Source organism: Pan paniscus, chromosome 3 (assembly GCF_029289425.2).
Source record: "Pan paniscus chromosome 3, NHGRI_mPanPan1-v2.0_pri, whole genome shotgun sequence".
NCBI classification, from domain to species: Eukaryota; Metazoa; Chordata; class Mammalia; order Primates; family Hominidae; genus Pan; species Pan paniscus.
Genome location: NC_073252.2, coordinates 76,273,472 through 76,299,883, shown reverse-complemented (window position 1 = coordinate 76,299,883; position 26,412 = coordinate 76,273,472). Strand labels below are relative to the sequence as shown.

At 43.5% G+C, this 26,412-nt stretch overlaps 1 protein-coding gene across 2 annotated transcripts in view; it reads right to left on the bottom strand.

Annotated features, from left to right (window-relative positions):
* The window catches only part of LNX1 (ligand of numb-protein X 1), a 112,141-nt gene that overhangs the window by 49,750 nt on the left and 35,979 nt on the right, over window positions 1–26,412 (bottom strand). For both annotated transcript variants that reach the window (XM_003806465.5, XM_055111553.2), the window contains exons 2-5: window positions 12,003–12,244; window positions 11,334–11,486; window positions 2,671–2,873; window positions 45–416 (exon numbers count right to left, since the gene is read on the bottom strand). In XM_003806465.5, coding sequence (XP_003806513.3) covers window positions 45–416; window positions 2,671–2,873; window positions 11,334–11,486; window positions 12,003–12,244 — 970 coding nt within the window. The remainder of the gene's footprint in view (window positions 1–44; window positions 417–2,670; window positions 2,874–11,333; window positions 11,487–12,002; window positions 12,245–26,412) is intronic.

Genomic DNA, 26,412 nt, shown 5'->3' with positions numbered 1-26,412 from the left:
GTCCGGGGTTTCTGATTGGGATCCTGGAATGACCTCTGACTCACCTGAATCAGATGAGCCGCACTTTCTGGGCTGCCATATCGAAGATCATGTCCATTGATGGCTAACACGCGGTCGTTCTCCTCAAGCTGACCATGTCGATCTGCCACACCGCCATCCAGCACATTGAAGATGAAAACCCCAGGCTCATCCACCTTGCGCACCAGTTTTATTCCAAGCTGCTCCTCGGGGCTACTTTTGTTGAGAATCACATGAAAGCTGTCATCTCGAGGTCTGTAGGCATCCGGGGCCTGTCCATTGTTCCTGCTGCGGAACTTCTGTTCACGCATCACAGTCAGCCACAGCACCTGGCAGGGCTGCCGCAGGAGACGCACAGCGTAGTTGTGAGGGACATTGCTGATGTCCATCCCATTGACCTGGGGGCAGGTGGAACAATCGTGCGGTCAGCTCCACCTGCCACAACCCTTCCTGAAAGATCCAGGCCCACAGAAAAGCCAGGATCCTGTCTTTAAAGACTGCTCTGCTCTCCCGCCTCATCCTGTGTCCAATAACCGCACCTTCCAACAGCGTTTCTAACCCTGTTCTCTCCAAGCGTGGCCTGCAGCACCTCTCCAGGCCTCTGTGAGTAGACACCATCTTTCTCCACCTTGTTCTTACCCAAGCCCACATATTTATTCCCAGAATCCTGGCCTTCATTTCTGTTGTCATTATTTTTTAGCTGGCAGGAAGAGAGGGAAGGAAGATAAGGTAGGAAAAGGCAAAAGAAAAGCATTTTTCCCATTTGCCTCAGTCAAATGATTGCATTAAACAGCTCTTCCAAGCCGAGTTGACATTTTCTTCCCAAAAATCTCCAATTGAATTTTTCTCCCTGGGTCAACTCATACCAGAACTTCCAGTCCTCACCACTGTGTGTGTATGTAGATGTGATCGTGTGTGAGTGAGGGTCTGAGTGTGTGAGCACGATGGAGTTTATGTGCGTGTGATACTGTGTGTGTGCGGATGGGAATGTGTCAGGTCTCAGGGTGGTCCCCTGCAAGGTTTTTTTGCCCGTGTTCTCAGCAAAAGGAAGAAATCCTTGCACAGTTTCAAACAAACTGATATGAAAGGAAGTTTCCAGGCTCTTTTATTGAAAGGCCAGATCTCCTTATAAAGCTACTTAAACAAGCTTAAGCTCGGCCCTCTCATTTGTGCCTCACTAATGATGTGTAGGGCTGATACTGCATGGGGCTTTCTGGTTTTAATTTCTCTGGCTACACAGGCCCAGCCTGGAGGCTGTAGCCCCCTATGTTGGAAGAAAACAATTTCGCAGCAATTGCTGCACTCTGTGTTTGAGGAAAGAGGCCCATGGAGGAGAAATAACTTTCTTGAATTTCTGTAGTTTGATAAGATTTCTTGTATTTGCAACCAATTGTTAGAGAAGGCTTGGAATGGGCTTTACAAAGGCCTTTCTTGAGGATATAATCACCTGTTCTCTGGTGCAGCTCCAGAGGCTCCCTCATGCAAAGGCAAAGCTCACCACCTTTGTCCAAGCACAGGTGAGGAGAGCACCTGAGGTGGCAGGGCCGGGTTCCCCCATCACCTCTGGGCCCAGAGAAGGTCAGGGGAGTCAGGGTTGCCTGCTAAATAGTCCTGGCAGCCCTTTTGTTTGTAAGCTCCAGTTGAAGGCCACAAGAATCAAAATGTTTTGTTATGCAACCCTCCCAGGCAGCATAGTTTCCACTAGAACTGGGAGGCAGCAGTGCACAGTGTAGCTGATTGTACTGCGGCCTGCCCCGAGGGCCCTGTCTCATGCTCCACCTCGGAGGCCAGCAGGAATTTCAGCATTTCTGTGAAAACTGCTTTAGGTTATTTCTCCTCTTATTCCAATCAGTTTGCCAAAGAAACAGCTCATAATGTGACAGGAGCCGGTCCCTCAGCAACCTAGAAGGGATGGGATAGAACTGTTATCTGAGTGTCAGATAGAAAATATACGAGCAGGGAGGGGTTTCTTGTCACTTTTGGCAAACACTGGACTTCTGTCTGGTAAACAGATCTTTTTATCCTTTCTGTTCTGAAAATTCCTCCTTCCCCTTAACCAAGCCTCTGAGGACAGTAACACCCAAAGCATTCTATTCCAACACCTGTCTCCCCTGGAATGTCTCTGGGTTGGTGGAATTAGCATAGAGATTACTTTTATTTTCAGGGAGGGCCGTAAGACTACAGGAAATTGACTTTCAAAGAGTAGATGATTGTGATTAAATAAAATACAAAATGTTCTATTAATCTACTCTAAAAACAATTTAAGAAAATATATGTCCCAGTTTTATTTTATATTAATGCTCTTTAAAAAAAGAGATAAAAGAAGAAAGAGGAGGTGGAGAAAGGGAATGAAGAGGAAGATGGAAAAAGCTAGAAGGGAGAAGGCAGAAGAGTGGACAGACAAAATGATATAGAGACAGATAAATATTTATATACAGAGAGAAAGGGGGGAGAGAGTGAAAGAGCATGACAGAGAGAAACAAAGATCTCAATTAAATGACAAATCTCAGAGAGTCATAAAATGATAGAAAGTCACTATCCACATTTATTTTACCATTTCCCTCATTCATCCATCCATCTATCCAATTGTTTGCTCAGAAGCATTTTTTTATATCAAGCCCCTTGCTGTAGCCCCACAGCCACAGTCTCTACCTTTAGAATGATGTCTCCTGGCAGTAGCCGGCCGTCTCTGGCGATCACCCCATCACGATAAATGTGTTGGATAATGATATGGACCAGTGGGGTTTCGCTACCTCCCACCAGCCTAATAGAGAGGCTTTCACTGGGATCTACTCGATTGATCTTGATGCTGGTAATTTCACCATCTGGAATCAGGTGGTACAACCTTGGAAAGACTGAAATGGACAAAGAGTGTTTATTTAAGACACCCACCCAATGGACCTTTCCAACTACTCTTCTTGCCAAACTTCGGTGTCAGCCAAACTAAACTATTCATTTTTCCTCATACATGTTTTCCATTTTCCTGCCTCTGTGTCAATGTAAGTTTCTCTGCTTGGAATGTTTTTCATCCTGAGCTTAAACCCAATTTTTCCTTCAAGGCCCTTCCAATTAAACTCTACCCTGATTCCTCCTTCCCTTGCTCTAAACAGCCCACTTCCTATAAAGCTTTCTAGCTATTTCTCATGGCACTCAACCCATTATTGTTATTTTTACCTTTTTGTTTTTGTTTCTGTTTTTTGAGACAGGGTCTTACTCTGTTGCCCAGGCTGGAATGCAGTGTCTCACTACAACCTCCGCCTCCTGAGCTCAAGTGATCTTCCCAACTTAGCCTCCCAAGTAGCTAAGACTACAGGCACATGCCACCATTCCTGGCAAATTTTTATATTTTTTGTGGAGACGGAGTTTTGTCATGTTGTCCAGGCCGGTCTTGAAATCCTGAGCCCAGGTGATCTGCCCACCTCGGCCTCCCAAAGTGCTGGGATTACAGGTGTGAGTCACCTCGCCCAGCTTATACTCATTTCTTATATACCTCATATCATGCCCATAAAACCTGAGGGCATAAACTCTGGCTGTTCCATGGTTCTCTACATATATCTCTGCATGCAGAGGCCTTCAGCTGAAGTTTACTGAGTTAATAGAAGTGAATGAATCATTTTTAATGGAATGAATTGCAGTTTTATCGCTTGCTTATTGAGAGGTAAAAAACAGAACCAATTTGCCATTTTGCCCTCTCAGATAATTTTGAAAATTTCTTCCTTAAAGACTCTGTTTTTCAGGCTTGGGGGAACATCAGTTCTTTCTACCAGACATTGTTGTTAACAAATGGAAGAGGCCTGATTCATGATCAGGAAGAGGCCAAGGCCTAGTTGGTGGCCTTGAGCAGTTCATCCCTGGTTTGCCTGAAATCACTGAGTTCAGAGCAAGGAGATTCAAAGATCATCTAGGCTGGTGTTTTCAAACTGTATTTTTAAACTGATGAATCTGCTTTCCCCAAGAAATCTCTCCTAGCTCTCTTCTCATCTTTCATCCCATTGTGACCACACAGAAAACAGCTGCTCTAATTGTCCTGCTGCTTGACAGTGATAGTCAAACCCTACAAGTGAGGAGGTTTAAGGCTGAGAGAAGGGGAGTGAAGTAACTGACCGGACATCCCAAAGTTAGGTGGTCCTGAGAGCCAGGTCAGAACCCAGAGTTCTTGTGACCGGTACTCTCTGTCAGGTATCCCTGGAGCCAGGGGTTCACAGCCAGGCCAGAGCCCACGAGGGACTTGCTCTATGGACCTATGAGCCAGCAGCACTGACTGGCATTGTTTTTTTTTTCACTTCAGTTTGAATAGAAGTGTTCAGAGGGGACACCAACAAGTGATGGGAACAAGCCACACCTAGCTTGGTGGAAAAAGGGGCTCCTCCAAGCAGCTAGAGGCTCAAGTTTGAATGTAAAGGGCTGAGATGCTTCTGTCTTCCGTAGGTGCTGACAGCTGCCTCACCTTAAGAGTCTCCTTTCGTTATGGCATCTGGAAAGATCTCACATGGCAGGTCTGCTTCTAGTTCCTTGTGAGCATTTTCAAAACCCGTGACCTTAGTCCATTTTCCCTAATGAATTAATAAGTACTCAACTCTCTAAGAACAATAAAGAATTAAAATTATTTCTAAGTATGTTAGGGCAAAGTAACTGAGTGGGCAGAGGAAACCCAAGATGTTGTAAATGTGGGTCCTTAATCTCTATACTGATTGAACTGAAGTGACTGCCTAAGGCAGGGGTAACTGGCTTCAGCAGTCAGCTCCTGGTACTAACAGTACTCGGGTGATTGAGTTCAATTAATGTTTAAACTACTTTGGTTATATTAAGTAGGCTATACCACAGGCAATTGCTAGAACATGTCTGGTATAACAAGGGAATGGAAAAAAATTCATTCTGAGCAAAGAAAGATTTGGAAATAATCACAAAAGCCAATTTTCCCTCCCTCATTCCCCTTCCCTTGTTACCATCTTTTCCAACAGATTTACAAAAACCACACTACCAAACCTAAACCGCTAGAGAATGTTTGATTTGATAGCTTGAAAGGACATACCATTCACACTTGTAAATGATGTTAGAGCAACACCAATGAGATCCTAGTGACCTTAAAGAGATAAAGGAATTTTTAAACTGCCAAACTTGTGTTGGTCTGGAAAGTAAAAAATTTGCTCAATATTATGTCCTTACTCAAGGACTAAAGGATATAATCTTATTAGCTGAGAGTTTGTTATATGCTGACATTGAGTTAAAGTATTTGAATGCATTTTTTTGTTTAGTCTTCACAATAACCCTATGAAATAGATGACAATAATCTTTTTTTTTTGGAGACAGGATCTCACTCTGTCACCCAGGCTGGAGTATAGTGGTACAATCTTGGCTCAAAGCAGCCTTGACCTCATGGGCTCAGGCAATCCTCCCATCTCAGCCCAAGAAGCTGGGAGTACAGGTGTGTGCCACCATGTCCCACTAATTTCATTTTTTGTAGAGACAAAGTCTCACCATGTTCCCCAGGCTGGTCTCAAACTCCTGGGCTCAAGAGATCCTCTCAGTTTGGCCTCCAAGTGCTAGGATTACCGGTGTAAGCCACCATGCCCAGACCCATCTCTGTCTTTTCAGATGAAGAAATGCTGAAGCTTAGAGCATTAAGCAACCCAGCCAGGGTCACACAGTTGATAAACAGTGGCGCCAGTCCCTTTACTGACATTAAAAGGATGGATAAACCATGCCAGGAAGCTAACTGTAAGTTGCTGAAGCAGTGAGGCCCTCGGGCCATTTTGAAAGCATTGTTGCCTCACAAATGCTGTGACGACATTGATACCAGGCTAGCTGAGTCTTAACACCTCACTCCATTCTGGAATTACAGCTTCCTAGTGTGTCTGAGGAAATCCAATCTCTCCCACTCCAGCCTGCCTACTCATTGAACATGGCTGCTATCTCTGTCTTCTGGAAACATGGCTCCAATCCTGCAACAACTCTACACAAGAGCTCCCAGGTGTGTTCACTACCCCCAAATCAAGTACAGACTCCTAAATAATAATCAGGACACACTATGATCTCACCTTCACCTCATCTTCTGTATTGGTCTGGAAAGAAAATAATTTGTTCAATATTATGTCCTCACTCAAGGACTAAAGGATATAATAATAATTATTAACTGAGAGTTTACTATATGCTGGCATTGAGCTAAGCTACTTGAATGCATTTTCCAACACACAGTCAGCATCCCAACATCCATCCAAGTCACACGGATTACACTGTCCCCTATGGCTGCTATGGTCATTAATTTATACTTCATTCTTCATAGTACAGGCATACCTCTGAGATATTGTGGGTTTGGTTCCAGACTGCTATAAGAAAGTGAGTCTTTTGGTTTCTCTGTGGTTATAAGAGTTATGTTTACACTGTACTCTAGTCTATCAAGTGTACAATAGCATGTTTTTAAAAATGTACATATCTCAATTTAAAAATACTTTATTGCTAAAACATGCTGTTTAACGATCATCTGAGCCTTCAGCTAGTTGTAATCTTTTTGCTGGTAGAGAATCTTGCCTTGATGTTGATGGCTGCTGACTGATCACAGTGGTGGTTGCTGAAGGTTGGGAGTGGCTTGGCAATTTCTTAAAATAAGACAACAATGAAGTTTGCCACATCAACTGACTCTCGTGAAAGATTTTTATGCAGATTCTCTGTAGAATGCAATGCTGTTTGATAGCATTTAAACTTCAGTAGAACTTCTTTCAAAATTAGAGTCAATCCTCTACTAACCTTGATGTTTTATCAACTATGTTTATGTAATATTCTCAATCCTTTGTTGTCGTTTCAACAATGTTCACAGCATCTTCAGCAGAAGTAGTTTCCATCTCAAGAAACCACTTTATTTGCTCATCCGTAAGAAGCGCCTCTACATTCATTCAAGTTTTATTATGAGATTGCAACAATTTGGTCATATCTTTTTTTTTTTTTTTTTTTTGAGACGGAATCTTGCTCTGTCGCCCAGGCTGGAGTGCAGTGGTGCGATCTCGGCTCACTGCGCTCCGCCTCCCAGGTTCACATCATTCTCCTGCCTCAGCCTCCCGGAATTTGGTCATATCTTTAAGCTCCACTTCTAATTCTAGTTCTCTTGCTATTTCCACCACATCTATAGTTACTTTTCTCCACTGAAGTCTTGAACCCCTCAAAGTCATCCTTGAGAATTAGAATCAACTTCCTCCAAACTCCTGTTAATGTTGATATTTTTACCTCTTCCCATGAATCACTAATGTTCTTAATGGCATGTAGAAGGGTGAATCCTTTCCAGAAGGTTTTCAATTTTCCTTGCCCAGATCCATCAGAGGAATCACTATGTATGGCAACTATAGCCTTTCGAAATTTATTTCTTAAATAATGAGACTTAAAAGTAGAAATTACTCTTTGATCCACGGGCTGCAGAATGGATATTGTGTTATCAGGCATGAAAACATCATTACTCTTGCGTCTCCATCGAAGTACTTGGGTAACTAGGATGCATTATCAATGAGTAGCAATATTTTGAAAGGAACTTTTCTTTCTGAGTAAGAGGCCTCAACAGTGGGCTTAAAATATTGAGTAAACTATGCTGTAAAAAGATGTGCTGCCATCCAGGCTTTGTTGTTTCATGGAGAAAGCACAGGCAGAGTAGATTTAGCATAATTCTTAAGGGTCCTAGGATTTTTGAAATGATAAATGAGCACTGGACCCCACCTTAAAATCACCAGCTGTATTAGCCCCGAACAAGAGAGCCAGCCTGTCCTTTGAAGCTTTGAAGCCAGGCATTGACTTCTCTCTAGTTAAGAAAGTCCTAGATAGCATCTTCTCCCAATATAAGGCTGTATCATCTACATTGAAAATCTGTTGGCTGAGTGCGGTGGCTCACACCTGTAATCCTAGCACTTTGGGAGGCCGAGGCAGGCGGATGACCTGCGGTCAGGAGTTCAAGATCAGCCTGGCCAACATGGCGAAACCCTGTCTCTACTAAAAATACAAAAAATTAGCCGGGCGTGGTGGTGCACGCCTGTAATCCCAGCTACTTGGGAGGCTGAGACAAGAGAATCACTTGAACCCAGGAGGCAGAGGTTGCAGTGAGCTGACATCATGCTACTGCACTCCAACCTGGGCTACAGAGCGAGCGAGACTCCGTCTCAAAAAAAAAGAAAATCTGCTTAGTGGAGCCACCTTCAATGATTTTAGCAAGATCTTCTGGAAAACCTGCTGCAGCTTCTACAATCAGCATTTGCTGCTTCGTTACAATCAGCATCTGCTGCTTCGCTACAATCTGCATTTGCTGCTTTGCCTTGCACTTTTATGTTATGGAGATGGCTTCTTTCCTTAAACCTCATGAACCAATCTCTGCTAGCTTCCAACTTTTCTCCTTTAGCTTCTTCACCTCTCTCAGCCTTCACAGAATCAAAGAAAGTTAGGACCTTCCTCTGGATTAGGCTTTGGTTTAAGGGAATGTTGTGGCTGTTTTGTTCTTCTATCCAGGTTACTCAAACTTTCTCCATATCAGCAATAAGGCTGTTTCGCTTTGTAAATCATGTGTTCACTGGAAGTAGCACTTTTAATTCCCTTCAAGAACTTTTCCTTTGCATTAATAACTTGGCTGTTTGGCACGAGAGGCCTAGCTTTCAGCCTACCTTAGCTTTCAATATGCCTTCCTTACTAAGGTTCATTTCTAGTTTTTGATTTAAAGTGAGAGACATGTGGCTCTTCCTTTCACTTGAATACTCAAATGCTATTGTAGGGTTACTAATTGGCTTAATTTCAATACTGTTATGTATCAGGGAATACGGAGGCCCAAGAAGAGAGACGTGGGGAAACGGCCAGTGAAGCAGTCAGAACACACAATTATTAAATTTACTGACCTATAAGGGCATGGCTCGTGGCACGCTAAAACAATTACAATAGTAACGCCAAAGATAACTGATCACATGTCACCATAACAGATATAATAATGAAAAAGTTTGAGATGCTGCAAGAATTACCAAAATGTGACACAGAGACATGAAGTGAGCACACGCTTTTGGAAAAATGGAGCAAACAGACTTGTTGGCTACAGGGTGACCACAAGCTTTCAATTTGTAAAAATAAAAACGAGGTATGCTTTTATTTTATTATATTTTAGTCTTGAATAAACCCCTTGATGCCAAGAACTACATTTTATATTCTTTATATAAAATGACAGCACCTAGGCCGGTGCCTTACATATAATAATCTGTTTTATAAATGTTTTTGTAATAAATATGCAAATAAATCTTTTTCAAGATAACTTTTTTTTTTTTTTTTGAGATGGAGTCACCCAGGCTGGAGTGCAGTGACACAATCTCAGCTCACTGCAGCCTCTGCCTCCCAGGTTCAAGCAATTCTCCCGCCTCAGCCTCCCAAGTAGCTGGGATTACAGGTGCCCGCCACCATGCCCTGGCTAATTTTTGTATTTTTAGTAGAGATGGGGTTTCACTGTGTTGGCCAAGCTGGTCTCAAACTCCCACCCTCAGGTGATATGGCTGCCTCAGCCTCCCAAAGTGCTGGGATTACAGGAGTAAGCCACCACATCTGGCCCAAGTAGTAGAGAACTTTACATGGAGTGGAATTGAAGAGTCTTTAATAAGAGGAAGAGACTGGTGGAAAGGAAGTTCTAATCTTTTCATTTAGCCATTGCACAGACATTTAGTGGACACTTATGTGCCAGACACTGTGCTAGGCCTTAAGAACAAAGATTCAGAAAAATAATCCCTGCACTTTGAGGTACAGTTACATGAAACATGATCATCGCTGATACGGGTGCTTCAAAAACACCTAAAAAGGGGGTTGAGGGAGTGAGGTTTCCAGGAGGAGGCAAAGTCTTACACTAAACCTGGAAGAAGGAACGTGAATGCCAGCTGAAAGGAGAGTGGGAGTGCAGGCTGGATAATGGAAGGGAGGTGAAAGAAAGATGTACAGCATTTATAGGACTGTAATAAGATGAGAGCTGTTAGAGCATGCAGCATGTACGTGCAGGGTGAGAGGCAATCATGAATAAGTATACAAGAAAAGGTCTGATAAGGCTGCTCATGAATTTTGAGGGCATAATACATACAGTGGTTTGGTTTCTGCCTCCCAACTCCCAAGAGTAGAGGGCAGTATAACCCAGGAGCTAAGAGAGTAGGCTCTGGAACCAGAGGACCTGATTTAAAATCTTGGTTCTGCCATTTTTTAGCTGGGTGACTGGGCTAGTTACCTAATCCCTCTAGGTCTCCGTTTTCTCATCTGTAAAATGGGAATGATAGTCCTATCCCCTTAACATTATTGTCACATCTAAATGACTTAAAACACTATGTGCATGCAGAAAGAGCTCAATTTTTTAAAAAAGCTGTTACTACTACTCTAAAGTTCTAACATAAAATGCAAAGACAGTAGGACAGTATTTCCTCAGCTCCACTTATATTGGGGAAAACATATGGGATCTAAGACTCAATAGCTTCCTTTGCATGAATTCTACAGCCATGTTACCTGGATTCAAGGTTTAGCAAGGTAATTTGAGCAACCTAAGTAACCTCTCTGTGCCACAGTTTCCTCATCTGTAAAACAGGAATAGGAGTGGCGCCGGGTGCGGTGGCTCATGCCTGTAATCCCAGCACTTTGAGAGGCCGAGGTGGGTGGATCACCTGAGTTCAGGAGTTCGAGACTAGCATGACCAACATGGAGAAACCCCATCTCTACTAAAAAATATAAAAAATAGCTGGTTGTGGTTGTGGGTGCCTGTAATCCCACCTACTTGGGAGGCTGAGACAGGAGAATCGCTTGAACCCAGGAGGCAGAGGTTGCAGTGAGCCGAGATCACGCCGCCGTTGCACTCCAGCCTGGGCGACAAGCAAAACTCTGTCTAAAAAAAAAAAAAAAAAGAGGAATAATAGTAGCTACCTCATAGGGTTGTTGTGAGGCTTAAATGAGGAAATGCATGTAAAACACTCAGCACCACACCTCAAATGTAGTTGAAAGAGTAAGGAGAGCGAATATATATATTGCATTTATTATATGTGCCAGTGATTGTTTTAAATGTTTTTCACTCATTAATTATAATTATTCTTCCTCATATGCATAATGGTACTAGCACCTGAAGGTGAGGGTTTCAACACTTTTTTCTTCAATCTATGTAAAAAGATGATAATACTTTCTGCCTTTAGCTACATACGTGAGAAGTAGGCTAATCAAAGTAAAAAATATTGTATACCCTTGGGAAGAGAGGGGTCACAGAAGGTGGAAGGTGATCAGATTGCGTCATCCCTGAAGTCCCCCTGGAAGCCCAGCCCATGTCCATCCAGCCTTATGGGGAGTTCATTTACCTTCAGGGGCAGTGGTGTTTTCAGAATTTTCCCTGCCCTGGTCAGCATGGTTGGCAACTGCACTCCCGCTCTTTGTCCTTCGAAGAACACTCAAAGCTCGATTTATTTTTTTAAATGATCTGCTTCTAATAGTGGATCTCTCAAAGGGCCGTGCTGAGGAATAGCGACAGGAGGAACAGTAGTTATGATTTAATAGAAATAATCATTTATGTACATATCTGATAAGATATACACAATAAGACATTAACAGTGACTACCTCTGGGTGGTAGGATTGTAGAATTTGCTTACCTGTATTTTTTAAGTTTTCTACAGTGAAATATGTACAACGTGCTTAAAATCCTGCTTTTCTTTTTTGTTTCTGGGCTGAACTGAATACAATACCACTTTTCTTGAGCAGCATGGCTGAAAAATTACTGACACTGCAGGAGTGATGAATCATTAGGTCTAGTTTCAGCCCCTTTCACCAAGTCAGATTACACACAGTTTTAATGATTGGAGGTACTTGCGGTTTCATTTCACTTTGGCGAATTGGACATTGGGTTCCTGCCAAAACTACCAGAACGATTTCCCCTTAAAAAACATTTCTAGAACTTTCCACAGTAAGTATTCCACAGAGGGCAATCGCAAGCCAAGGAGCCCATTCCCGGACAACCACCCATTTGACTCACCCCTAGTTCGGTTGCTCCGGCCAGAGTCCACTGGGCTGATTGCTGGCTGCCCGTCCTCCGCCGAGGACACGTAGGCAGGGTTGTCTAGGCCAGGCTCGTCTGTCATTAAGGAGATGGTGGCAGCTGCAGAAACCTCTAGGGAGGGAGCCGTGGCTGTGAGGCTCGCACAGCCGTCTGGACAGCCATCTTGTGAGCGCCTCTTCCTGTCTTTGGTCAGGCCGTAGTGGGAGGCACCTTTACAGCTGAAACAGAACCAGCGGGGAGGTGAAGAAGAGCTTTGGCTCTGCTGCCATTCCTCAGTCAGCCCTCTTCAAATACAACTGAAGAATGTATAATAGGCTTGTTGAACTTGGAATTTGATTTGCCTGCCGCTATATCCTCTCTTCCCTTTTCACACGTCGGTACTCAATATACATTTGCCAACCAAGTGAATTAATAATTTGAGATTTTTTACAGACGCCTACTGCATTCTCTTAAAGCAATCTCTACATTGGCTGCTGGAATGCAAATGTATTCAGGTCGCCATGGTGTCTACATGACTAGGGTTTGAGGCTGGCAATGTTCAACTATTTGGCAATTCCTGCTTGCTGGTGTTTATTTTGACCATGAAAGCCCTTAGTCACACTCTCACTCTTCTTTTGGATTTTGTTCCCACAGCACTGAACGTAAATATAAAGCTCCTCCCAGATTCCATATTTAACTGTTCATGCAAACAGAATCACCCTCACCACAAAGCCACAGGAGTGAGTTCAGCATTGCTATCCTCTAGTGGCAGCTTGGTGGCTTCCATTCTCTTTCTCTGAGCTGGTCTGGGAGGGCCTCCCTGGTGTTGGGGGCTCCCATGATCTGAGAAGTGTCATTCATTGCCATGTTGTCTACCATTAAGAGAGTAAAACAGCTTTTGTGGTTTTTAGCAAAAACATATTTGTCTCTACCCATTCACTATCCATGCTATAAAAAAAAAAAATCCAAAAAACTCCACAAAAACCAAACTTTGTGAGAAAAGCAAGTTATTGGTGCAATAGAAAGAAGTTGAAAAAGAACATTCTTGAGGCTCAGAAGACCAAGGTTGGAGCTGATCTAGGTCCATATTTTGCCATGAACATGAACACTGCCACTCGGCAAGTCATTGCAGCGCACAGGCTAGGTTTTGGTCAGGAAATGGTGATTTAACTATCTCACTGCACTGTGGGGAGGGTAGCTACAGGTAACCACTCCAGTTTCCACAGTTGTGAAGGCAGAAATCATATCACGAGCCCCTTTAAGAAGTGTCCATTTGCATATAATGGATGTGTTAATTATAAATTCTTATCAATTCATTACTCAAAACCCTATATGATTGAGCTATTTTAAATAGCCCTTTGAGATCCTACTTCAGGGATGCTTCATGTTTTTGAAAGTAGATGAAATCAAAGGTCAGTCTACCGTGATATGCACACATGATTTTTACTGCCCATAGAATCATAGAAATGGCAAGATGGAAGGTCCTATTGTCTAGATCTAAATCCTTGCTCTGAAATTTACATAGCTGGGTAATCTAGGGAAATTATATTTACCTGGCTAAACTTCCAAATTTGCATATACTTTCTGGATTGCTGTGAGGTTTGATAGACATTAAGTCTTATCAGGGGTTTAGTACTTTTTGCCAAAAGTACTAGAATGCAAATTCATTAAAGTCGTCATGGTATCTACATGACTACAAGCAGTTCTCATGAGATTGTAGCTATTTCCATATTTTGTCCATCCTAAGATGCTCTTTTCATGCTTTAACATGTCTAAAATCAGGATGCATGTGTGATTGATGGGGTTGTGAAGTTTCTGTTGCCAGGTGGCAGTCATGATGCAGATGCCACCATCCCAGCACTGCAAACCCAGTTGCACGAGTACCCCTTATCACTTCCATTGAGTTGCCTACATACTTGGTATTACACCATTGAGTTTAATTGCCATTTGAATGTAATGATTCAGTACTAAAATGAAAAGTTATAGAAAGCCTCAAAAACAGAACAATTGGATATTGATGAAGTACATATTCATTGTTAGAAGCAGAATCACAATTCTGTGTTTTCTTGCAAAGGGACAAGCAAATGTTTTATCTGCTTAGAAAGATGCACCCAAGGGAATTAAAAGTGGTGTTACATTTTGTTATTGAGAACATTCAAAAAGGATTGCCTATTTCATGCCAAGCAACACAACCAAGGGCAGGAGAAGCTGCCAAATTCATCTGAATGGATTTCAAAGCCACAAGAGTCTAGTTCACCAATCTATGCATCATGGGGATATCTTTGGTGTTTGGGGATTATTTAACTGATGGCACATTTTAAAATGTCATCTTCTTTGCTGTTATATGAACATATCTCTCATGGTCAGTGGCATCTTAGATTAGATGAAATGTGGTTTTAATATTAGTAGAAAAGGAGTTTGGTTATACAACCTTATGTCCTCATCTTCTAGATGAGAAAACAGGCCTCCAACTTACACTGCTAGTGCTTGTCCTCAGCTGGAAGAATTCAAATTCCTGGCTTGAATTCGTGAGGTTTTACTGTACCGATTAGCTGCATTGGCTTGGAATCATTCTGTTTAAAAATAGTGAAGAGGTTGATCTGGGAAACTCAAAAATTGGTGAAACACTGTATGATGGAAAAAATAAAAGCCAACTTGCATTTGAGCGGCTCCAAAGTAACAAATACTTGAATGAAACACTTCCAGGCAGGCTGGTAGTATCTGATTAGCAGTGCATGGAAAGGAAGTTCCTAGCTGGTCTGGAAATGGTCTTTTCTGAGGAGGCAGCAATGCTCTTGACCATGTGCCCTGCCAGAATAGTAACGTTATTTTCCAGCTGGACAAATGGCTGGCAAAGGTACAAGCCATGGCTTTGTTGGGAGGACACAGCATGTCCTAGTAAAAGAAAGTGGCACCTTTCTCTGCTGCCCCATCAATGGGGGTTACAGTATTTTAAAAATATCTGAATCCCAAGATTATGCCATTAAGAAACCATTGCACTTTCAAATTCTTGGGGTTCTAAAGATAAGTTTTTGAGTCCAGGAAAGGAAAACCTCATAAGGTAGGTAAGTAGCCTTTCCTTTGGTCTCATATCACAGCTGTTCTTACAACAGCTGGGGAGGGTGCAGATTCTTGATTTAAGTATTCAGACTCATGTGCTTTGTGTAATAAAGGTTCTGCTAATGCAACTCATACTGTGTAATGTTAGCTTTCTCCAGTCTCTTGGCTTAGCTTGAGCCAGAGACAGAGTGATCTATGAAGGTAGCAGCTTGTACTTACTAATTATCTCTTTTGTGGTGACTAATACTGGGGCAGCTTGATTTACAAGCATTAAAGATGGAAGAAGCGGGGAAGAGCTGATTAGCATTGGCCAGGACAAGAACATACGGTGAACCCTGGGTTGTGTTCAAAGCAAGGAGGATTTATGCTTCCTTTCAGTTACTCTGAGCACTAAGTACTCTCAGGTGGTGATGGGTGATGGCCATGAACTTGAAGGATGAATACAAGGAACACAGAAAACCCCTTTTCAACCAAACCACAAGCTTTGGAGGTGCTGTCTGTCTGTTCAAATGAGCAATTCTGAAAAATCAGCTTTCTTGGGAGATCCTGAGCTCTTTTATCAAAGTGAGTAGAGGTAAATCTGTCTTAATATAAGAATGTTAATACTCAATGCCAGAATTTTTGTCTCTTTTGGGGTTGGAGGGGGGATAAGAAAAGAAAATGAATCTCCTTTCTGCAAAACTTCTGAGTTCACTGCTAATGAGAGTTGGAGACGAGACACAGGAGGGAACTCAGATGTGATTCACAGACGTTCTGATAGGGCATCCTCTGCAAAGGTCACCCAACAGGGCAGCGTGATCTGGGTTCCCGTGAAGAGCTCCTTTCTGATGCTGAACTTACCCACTTATAATAGAATAAGAGTTGTTCACAAAGTGAACCTCAATACTCACCAACATCATCCAGCCATACGACCTCCCTTTGATCTCTCCAACTTTCTGTAAATTCTTTCTCTTGGTTCACTGTTGCATTAGCAAACATTGAGTCAACTCTCACTTTGGGTTCATTAATTGTCCAGTCTGATCTGACTTCAAACAAGAGCTTGCAAATTCATATGCTCGTCAGGTGAGAGAATGAGGGAAGGAAGGCCATTGGGGACCATGGTGAGCAGTGCTGCTCGACTTAAGGACACAGTGGCTGCTCCACCCTTCCCTGTTAAAAAGGCTGGCCCAGTGTCGCTGGAGAAATTTGGAAGCAAAAATCTAGTTTTCAATGTAAAATCTCTTGATTTTTTAGATGGTAGCAAGATTTTAAGATTCGAAAATCTTAAAAACACTGTGTGGTCCAAACAAAACATCTGCAAGCCAGCTCTAGCTCCAGAGATGGCACATTCTAATCTCTGGTAATTAAAAAAACTGCCAACACAAGTAGATCAGACCCATTTTTCTTTCTCAGTCCTCTAGAATGCAACACTACCCTTTCCTCTTTCTCCAGTCTTCCTCCCTACCCAGTGTTTGTGCGTGTGTGTGTGTGTGTGTGCATGCAGAGGGGAGATGACCCCTAAAGATGGCTTTCCTATAATTATTTGCCCTGGCCCCATTTCTGATCCAAGCCCAAAAATGAGACTAATTTTTCAACTGTATTTCTTTCACCCATGAGAGCACTAATGGCTGGCCCATAGCTATTATTTAATGAGAAAGGGAGACACTCAGTCCTAATTTATGTATTCTTTCTTTCAGGCAGCGAGAATCAAGATTAGGGGACTCTGTAGGGAAGTAAGTCTCCTTGCCAGCAGCTGGGTTTTAGGCATTAGCTGCTCTACTGAATGGGATGAGTGATTCTGAAACTTTGCTTGAGGTGGGGTTCCTGGGGCCAGGCTGGGAGACTGTGCTGTCAGGAAGGAGATGGTCACTGGGAGACTGAAATGGGCTCTCCCTGAGCACTTGGGTGAGTATGGGCCTCAGTAATGTGTGCTCAGCCCCCAACTCCATCTCCATGGCCAAACCCTGGAGCTGGTCCTCCTGACACCACATCTCCATGGCTTTGCAACCAACCCTGGCCTATCCCTCTGCCCCTGGTCTAGCCCTCCAGCCTCTACCCCACTGCATCTTAACCATACCAACAATTTTTTTTTTTTTTAAACTCAAAAACCGCCCAGGGAAATGTTCCCATCGCTTCCAGGCCTTCCCTGATCCATATTATCGATCACGGTCTCTTGCCTACAAATCTATGGCAGCCAAGAAGGCAGTCTGGCAGAAGACAGCTCATATCTATTGATCTTTTTTAATGTATTATACTTTACGGATGTGGTCTCATTTAAGCCTCCCACTTGTCCTGTTAGTTATACCACCTCACTTCACAGATGAAGATATGGACACTAGAAGGGAGAAAGGCCTTGTCCGAGTTTAGAGGTGGAGCTAGACTCTGAAGCCAGGCTGTGGGTTCCACGCTTTCTCCCCTTATATGGCTTCCCTGATCCCTAGACTCATATCAAACTGCCCATTCCATGTCATCGCTTAGAAGTCTAATGGGCAGCTCAAACTTAACACTTTCATCCTCCCTGCCAAACCAGCTCTTCCCACATGTTCCTGTGTTACTAAATAGCTCCTTATCTGTCATTCAGGCCAAAAATCTCAGATTCATCCTTGATTTCTTTCTTTCTCTGGATACCCCAAATACAATCCAGCATGAAATATTCAGAATCCAACTACTTTTCATCATGGCTACTGCCACCATACTGGTCCAAGCCACCATCATCAGTGCCTGGATTATCCCAACAGTCTCCCAAGAGGAGTCTTGCTTCCATACTTGTGTTGCCTGCCCATCTATTCTCAACAGAACAGCCACAGTGATCTTTTCATAATGGCTCTCCACTTTACTAAAGCATAAGGTCCTTACAACGATCTATACGGCCCTATATTTTCTGTCTGTTGTGACTTCTGACTTCCTCTCCATCCCTTGCTCATACAGCCCTCCTGCTAGTCCTCAAACTTGCCCACCATGTTCCTACTTCTTCAGGGCCTCTGCACTTTGCTGCTGCCCCTGCTGCCTCAGATATGCCTTCCCCAGATTCCCATCCAGTTTGTTCCTGCATCTCCTTCAGGCCTCTGATTAAAATCCCTCTTCTCTGACCAACTGATTTAAACAGCGGCTTCTTTTCTGGCACATCCTACCCCTGCTTATTTTCTCTCTATGGAATGCAAGTTCCAAAGGGCAGGGATTAAGGTTCTGCTTTGTTAATTGTTTTATCTCCAGTGCCAAAGACAATGACTGGCATATAGAAGGTGCTCAGTGTATGACTTTTAAATGAAAGAACGACTTTTGCTAATGAAAGAGCATGGGGTTGTATTAGTCCATTTTTACACTGCCAATAAAGACATACCCAAGACTGGGTAATTTATAAAGAAAAAGAGGTTTCATGGACACACAGTCCCACCTGGCTGGGGAGGCCTCACAATCATGGCAGAAGACGAGGAGGAGCAAAGTGACGTCTCATATGGCGGCAGGCAAGAGGGCTTGTGTGGGGGAACTCCCCTTTATAAAACCATCAGATCTTGTGAGACTTATTCACTACCATGAGAACAGTATGGGGGAACTGCCCCCATGATTCATGGATCTCCACCTGGGTCCCTCCCACAACATGTGGGAATTAGGGGAGCTACAATTCAACACAAGATTTGGGTGAGGACACAGTCAAACCGTATCAGGGGTGAATTATCTAAATTGGCTATCTACACTAATCAGATGACTCAGGCCATCTGTGTTTCTGCCCAGGGAAAGTACCCCCCTTGGACTATAGCATCTCAGTGTAAACACCATACCATCTCTGTACTCAGGCTTTTCAAGCTAAGGGACCTGAACCATGAACAAGGCATGGAACTATATGTTTAATGAGTTTTGGGTTATTGACCTCAAGAGAACATTTAACTGACCAATTAGGCTAAACATTTTAATTTTAAAAAATATTTAATTGAGGGACAATATTTTAAAACCTAAATACCCCATCCAAACAACATATTTAATGAATCTAAATCCAAATGCAGCAATATTTTCTATACCAGAAAACTGTGACTCAAGGATATTTCACAGAGAGATGGGAATTAACTGGTTGGGGGAGAAAAGTCTAGTTCCACAATTACACCAGTAGAACCAAATTTGAATATGTAGGAGCTCTCTCTCCAGGACTGAGATGGCTTCCTCACATTAGTGCCAGAGAAGTGTTGGCTCATGGAGTCCCACATCACTTAAGGCCGCCAGTCAAGACACATCAGCTCTGCCTTGGCTAGCTGGTTAGCTGCGGGCAAGTTGTGGCCACAGAGCTATACAGTAAACATTTCTTGAATTGATCTGAGCAACTGTCACCCTTTTGGTATTCCGTTGATTGAAATTACCGCATTGGGAATTGTGGGATTCACTCACACCACCCTGATAATGCATAATTACTTGTGGTCGATTGTGATACCAATGCTAGTCTCTCCTTTCTCCTAGCAAGCTCATGAGTTCCCTTTCCATTTCCCTGCACTTCAATTTAAGGCCCCCACCCCCCCACCCAAAAAAAATGACAAGAAGACCGACTTAAGAAACTGATCTTTTTTTCATGTATTTCCCTGGTAATTTTGATATGATTTTATTTGCTTTGAGTTTAAGAAGCATTATGCATGTAATAAAACCGAAGGGTAATGACCATAACCTTTCTTTGATGGGTTATGCTGCTACAGTGGGTTTTAAATCATAATATTGAAATACATTTTTCAATAAACACTCATGGGAGGGTCTTCTAAGAAAGATGGCACAGCACGGAGGAAAAAGCACATGCTTTCACTTTTAAAGAATCTGGATGTGAATCCCAGGTCTGCCTTATGGAAGGGTCTCCTAAGAAGGCAACTCTACTGGCTCTGCAACTTTGGACAAGTTCCTTAATTCCTCTGAGCCTTGTTTCTCATACATAAAATGGGCACAGTGTTTATTTACCATGAGGTTTAAAGATTCACACAAAAGGCCGAGTGTGGTGGCTCACGCTTATAATCCTAGAGCTTTGATAGGCTGGGGTGGAAAGATCACTTGAAGCCAGGAGTTAGAGACCCATAGCAGGACCCATATTCTACAAAAAATTTAAAAAATTAGCTGAGCATGATGGTGCATGCTTGTAGTGTCAGCTACTCAGGAGGCGGAGGCAGGAGGACTGCTTGAGCCCAGAAGTTCAAGCCTGCAGTAGGCCATGACTGGGCTACTGCACTCCAGCCTGGGCAACAGAGCAACACCCTATCTATCTCTTTTAAAAAAAGAATCACACAAAATGCCAAACAGTACCTGGAATATATAGTAACTCAGTAATCAGTAACTAGCATAATTATTGTCTAACATCAAGGCATAATGTTAGACACTGTGGATGCAAAGAAAACGACAGTGTATGCACTTGGTTCATGAAAACAGAAAAACCTCCATGCCACGTTATCAGAGAGAGAGAGAGGGAGGTAAGAGCTAAGTGTCAGGAGAGTTCAGAGGAAGGGGCTACTAATTCTGCTTGGGGTAATTGGAGAAGGCTTCTTAGAAGAGATGAAATCTGAGCTGAGTCTAGAAAAATGAGTGACATTGGTCTAGCAGACTAAGTATGAGTGGTATATTCAAAAGCTCCAAGGATGCAGGTGCATGGCAGGTGCCAGGAATGGTAGATTCTGGGCAGGTTTTGTCCTATGTGACACCAATGGGGAAAGAACAGATCTGAAGTGAGATCCAAGAGGAGCAACATGTTGGTGGCAGTGCTGGGGATAAACCCAGGATACCTGATGGCCAGTCCATCTACCTACTTCTGGGGTTCAGTAATCCTAAACCATGCCCATGGGGGTAAGAGACAAGTGGGCATTGCCAAGTCTGATGCCAAGACAGGAGAGGGGAGGAGGTTTCAGAAGGAATGAAGTTGACAACAGAGGGCTCGCAGTCAGCTCCTTGCAGAGACTCCCTGACCATCAATCCAAAGTGAACTGCTGCCCCTGCCTGCCAGTCACACTCTTTGGAAATTATATTGCTGGTTTCTTTTCTCCCAACAGAATATAGATAGCTTCCATGGGAGTAAACATCCTGCTTTTCTTGCTCGCCACTAAATCCTCAGCACTATGCAAAGAGCACTGGCGGACAGGGTCTGGCAGGGTAGGGGTGGTTGGGTGTGCTAAAGGAGCCTGAGAGATTCTAAAAGCAGCTAATTGTTTTCTTGCTCCTTTCATTAGAGTCTGTTTATGCTTCTGATTGTGTTAGCCTAGATATGTTTTAATAGTTATGGGCCACCTTGATCTTTTTTTTTTTTTGAAAGAAAGCAGATATATAGTTTAAATATATGATAACTAATTATTTCGTGACTCCTTTAATGAAAAGCACTAGAAATCTTTATTGTGTGAGATAAAAATAAATGCATCAGTCAGCGCCTTCCAAAACAGTTCCACTTGCACTCCCTGAGCCCACCCTCAAATAGGTCCTATCCCTGCTAATTGAGTCCTGATCATGCTACTTGGAGGACACTCAAGTAACAATAATACAACTTCTATTCATAGAATTCCTCTAGTCCTCAGGCATCCTGGTCCTCAGCACAGACCTCCTGTAAGGAACTTTCTGAGTTCAGTTTGGGTAATTATGTTCTACGTGTCACCTCAACTCACCATACCTGCATCTTCTTAAATAATAGCTCTTTGGCCTAAAGACATTAGGTAAAGACATTCTTCCTTGTTTGGATTACTTTTTCTCCCCTTCTAAGTTAAAACCCATGTTGCCTGGCACTGAATTATATGGCTGCTCACATAGCTACCAGAAACTGCACATGGAAAAAAGTTATGAGCATTTTTGCGTAGTCAGAGGTGAACTGAATATCAGTTGAGAAGTAAAAGAGGTCATCAGCTGGGCAAGTCCACCATCTGGTATTCAGTGTAGATCCGAGTATGAACTTGAGGCTGAATGGCCCTCGCCCCAGAGGACAGGTGGATTTCTGACATCATTTACCACCAACCACACACGGCTTCCCCTCATTAGCCCCTTTCTTCTGCCTCCAAACTGCTGGGAAAATGTCCCTAGTCCTTCCAACCACCACTGTTTCACTTGTTAATGAACACCAGACAGGAAAAATTCAAAACAAGCTGGAAAGTGATGTGAAAATGCAGGCCACCATCATGGGCACCTGGAATCTGTCTTGGCTTGTCAGGGTGCAGCCAGGAGAGGCGTGATGTGCCTTCAAGGTAGAGTCTGCTCAGGTGACAAATGGTCCAATCCCAACCTAAGCAAGCACACTGACTTGGTTTATCAAAGATGCTGACATGTTCCTATGGCATGGATCACCTAGTGCTGAACAGGCATGAGACACACTGGCTAGTCTCTGCACAGTTCCCATTTCAGGGTGAGAGGGAGGCAGGGAAGAAGTGGACATTCTTCCACTTAATGTTAATGACTCTCCTTTAATGCTGATGTTTTTCCTATCGGTTTACAGAGTTAGTGTCTGTAAGAATCTGTGGCTGCATCTTTTTATCCTTCAAATCTCAACTTACAAATTAATAGTAACATAATTACAGCCAACACTTACAGTGCCCTCACCAGAGACCACATACTGTTTTACATGCTTCCTATTAACCCATTCAATCCTCATATCATCCCTATGAGGAGGGTCCTATTATACTCCCACTTTACTAATTAGAAATTAAGGCACAGAAAGATTAAGAACTTTCCAAAAGTCACACAGCTGGTAAGTGGAAGGGCTAGGATTTAAACTGAAGGCAGAGAGAACTTTAATTGAAGTGTGCACCTCAGGACTGTTAATAGGCCTTGCACCCTGGTAGCTGATTATTTGGGGGGCAACTGCAACATGGGACGTAGGGGAAAGCATGGAAAATTAGAAGCAGGTTTTTCATAACCTTATATTCTTTATAGACCTATAAATGCCAGCTACTGAGTAACTGCCATGAGGAATACAAATGGCACAGGCTGGCAAGTGAGTCTGTCATAACGGGGTTGGCATCTTCAGCCTGGAGTTGACAGGCAGGAGTGGTGAGCATCACACTGCCAGGCCTCTGTCCTGCTTTGTCATCAGGGCCATTTATCAGTGCTGCATGCCTCATAGGTCAGTGCATGGGGGAGGTGGTTGTGGTGGTCCCCACATGCCCTCAGGCTGGCTGTCTCACTGCCCCTCTTCCTCTCCAAAAATAATTAGCTCCAAACACAGGCAGCAAGCATCGTAGAAGCAGAGGCCTAAAAGGATCTTGTCTAAGTGTCCGGGCACCTCCAGGTGATTTATTTCATCCTTTTCTAGAGAAAGCACCTTAGTCCAGGCACTGATATATTCATATTCATGGTCTAAACACATAGTATTTGAGGTGGGAAACAGGAGGCCAACTTACCCATCTCCCACTGGGTGGGGAGGTACCCTTTCTCTCCTGTTAATAACAGCAGTCATAACAGTAACCACCTGAGCTATCATTTGTTCAGTTTTGTTCAGTGTTTTTTTTTTTTTTTTTAATCACAAGGCATGGTACCAGGACTTATTTTATGAAAACTTCCCCCCACTGGTTGTATTAGGCCCATCTTATAGATGGGGAAAATGAGGCTCAAAGAGGTTAAGTAATTTATCCAAGCTGACAAAACATTAAAGCAAAAGAGCTGAAAGAGTAGCTCTGTCTGGGATCTTGTTGATTTAAGCCCTGTGTCTGTCAAGGTATCTGACACACTCTGACACACACATACATGCGCGCGCGCGCACACACACGCGCGCGCGCACACACACACGCGCGCGCGCACACACACACACACACACACACTCTCCTTAACAGGCGTCAGGCTGTTCTGAGCACTCTACCCTTTATTCATTTAATCTTCACAACAACCTTATGAGATGGGCAGGATTATTATCCCCAGTTTGCAAATGCGGGAACTTAATACAAAGATTCACTTGCACAGGTTTGCACAGTTTGCATCTAGGGTGACCAACCATCTCAGATTGCCCAGGACTGACTGGATTCTTGAGATGTGGGATTTTTGGTTTAAAAACTGGTCAGTCCAAGGCAAACCGATGTGCTGGTACTCACCCTATAAGTGACAGAGACAGAATTTAAGTCAAGAGTTGTGAATGCTCATAACCATGACATACACTGCATCTTTTTCCTTTGTGGATGTTCTGTCCCCACGTTTAGTAGAAACAGAAGCTAGTTTTGGAGGAGCTTTGTGGTTTCAGGTACCTCCCAGTGTGCGCTCATCTGGTACTAAGATGGGTGTCCAGAATGTCACCCCCAAACTGCTGCTGAAGGCACAGCCTCTCACAGCAACCCCTGCGGGTCCAAACCTTATGTAGTTGTAGGGCTTCCCAGGGACTGAAAGAACTGATTCCATTGTTTAGTTTAAGAAGAGCTGAGCTGATAGCCTGGAGTGCCTGATAAATACCAGTGCTGCTCCCTGGAGTGACAACTCCGAATTCCAAAGCCACAACCAGATGTGGAGTTGACAGTAGTTAATGAGGGATGGTCGAGGGCTTGGGCACAGTCCACATGCCAGGTCAATTCTTCAGAGACGCCAGAATCGTTTGTTCATTGTGTGAGTCTCTGGCATCTTTGGGGTCACCGAGTTCGTTTCCTCCATACTTTGGGGAGGGGGAGCAGGCAATTTCCATGCGACAGATGATTTGAGTTTTCTGTTATCTGTCCATGCATTCAAGTGTGTATGTGATGTGATGGGGTGGGGGTCAGGTTCTTTTTGGTTAACTTTTGGTCCCCGCAATTCTTGGTTCAAAATTATTCTATTTACTTTTGGCTGGGCATGGAGGCTCATGCCTGTAATCCCAACACTTTGGGAGGCTAAGGTGGGTGGATCACTTGAAGTCAGGAGTGGGAGACCAGCCTGGCCAACATGGCAAAACCCCATCTCTACTAAAAATACAAAAATTAGTTGGGTGTGGTGGTGAGTGCCTGTAATCCCAGCTACTTGGGAGGCTGAGGCAGGAGAATCACTTGAACCCGGGAGGTGGAGGCTGCAGTGAGCCAAGATCGTACCACTGCACTCCAGCCTGGGCAATGGTTCGAGATTGTCTCAAAAACAAAACAAAAAAACCCCAAAGTATTCTATTTACTTTTAAAACACTTGGAGACAACCAAAGTCTAGCTTTTGGTTTTCGGGAAACTGGGCTATGGATCAACAGTGCTTTCTATTTCAGGACTGACTAGGAAGTGTTTTTAGAATAACTGGAAAGGGTGGGTTTCATGGTGGTGAGGGTTTCTAGAAGTCAGAACTGACTGCCTAGTGAGGTTTTCTGATCAGTTTTGAAAGCAGCCTGGGTTTTCAGCTGCCTGTGATGAGCCTTTTTGAGTCCTTGTGTTTTTGTGAAGTCTATGCAACCCCAGGGGCTCTGCAGAGGTTGTCAGAGCTTGATATTGAGATGGAGGTGTGGGGGAAGGTGAAAATCATTCCCAGACATTTGAAAACATTTCCTCCGTTCCTCAAAGTGCATTCCATCGCATTCTCAGAATAACCAAGATATCTCCGAGTTTGCCCAAGCCCCTTCTGGGCTGGGTGTCACAGGCCCTCCTGGATATGCTGCATGACACTCAGTGGAAAATTGTGTTCTTCCTTGCTCGGGGTTTGGAAACGTGTCATGCAAAGATAGCTGGTTCCTCATACCAAATATTTTTACATGAAACAAAAATCCTATTTTTCCAGCCAGTTTCTGTATTTGCTAAATGAGCTTTCTCTTCCCTCCCAATATATTTAAAAGAAACAAACTTACTCCTTCTATAAAACATATTCCCAAAAACTGTGTTATGCAAACGAAGGGGGAACGGAGGGGATGCTTTTCCTGTTTGCAGGAAATGCTATTATATTAAAATATTTATTGGATAACTGAAAGCTCTTCTTCTTCTATCACCCTTGGGCCAGGCTTACTCTTTGGTTACTGCTCTGCTGGATTCCTCTGATCCCAGGCCGGAGTGCAGTGGCATCATCATAGCTTATCACAGCCTCAACCTCCTGGGCTCAAGGGATCCTCCCTCCTCAGCCTCCTGAGTAGCTAGGACTACAGGTGTATACCACCACAACTGGCTAACTTTTTCATTAATTTTTTTGTAGAGACTATGTTGCCCAGGCTGGTCTTGAATTTCTAGGCACAAGCAATCCTTCCATCTCAATCTCCCAACTAGCTAGACTACCAGTGAGAGCCACCACACCCAACTCTGCTCAGTTCTTTTTGTTTGGCAGACAAGGCTTCTTGGGCTAGACAAGGCTTCTTGCAGACACATTGACAAACTGTCCCTCTTCACATCAAACCCATCTCTACCACAGGTCTTTGTCCAATCTGGCTTCCCACCTGGAGTGGCCACCACTCAAACAAATCCTACTCTTTATTCCTAAGGCCTGCCTCTCATCTCACTTTCTCCACTGATGCTTCATAGTGATC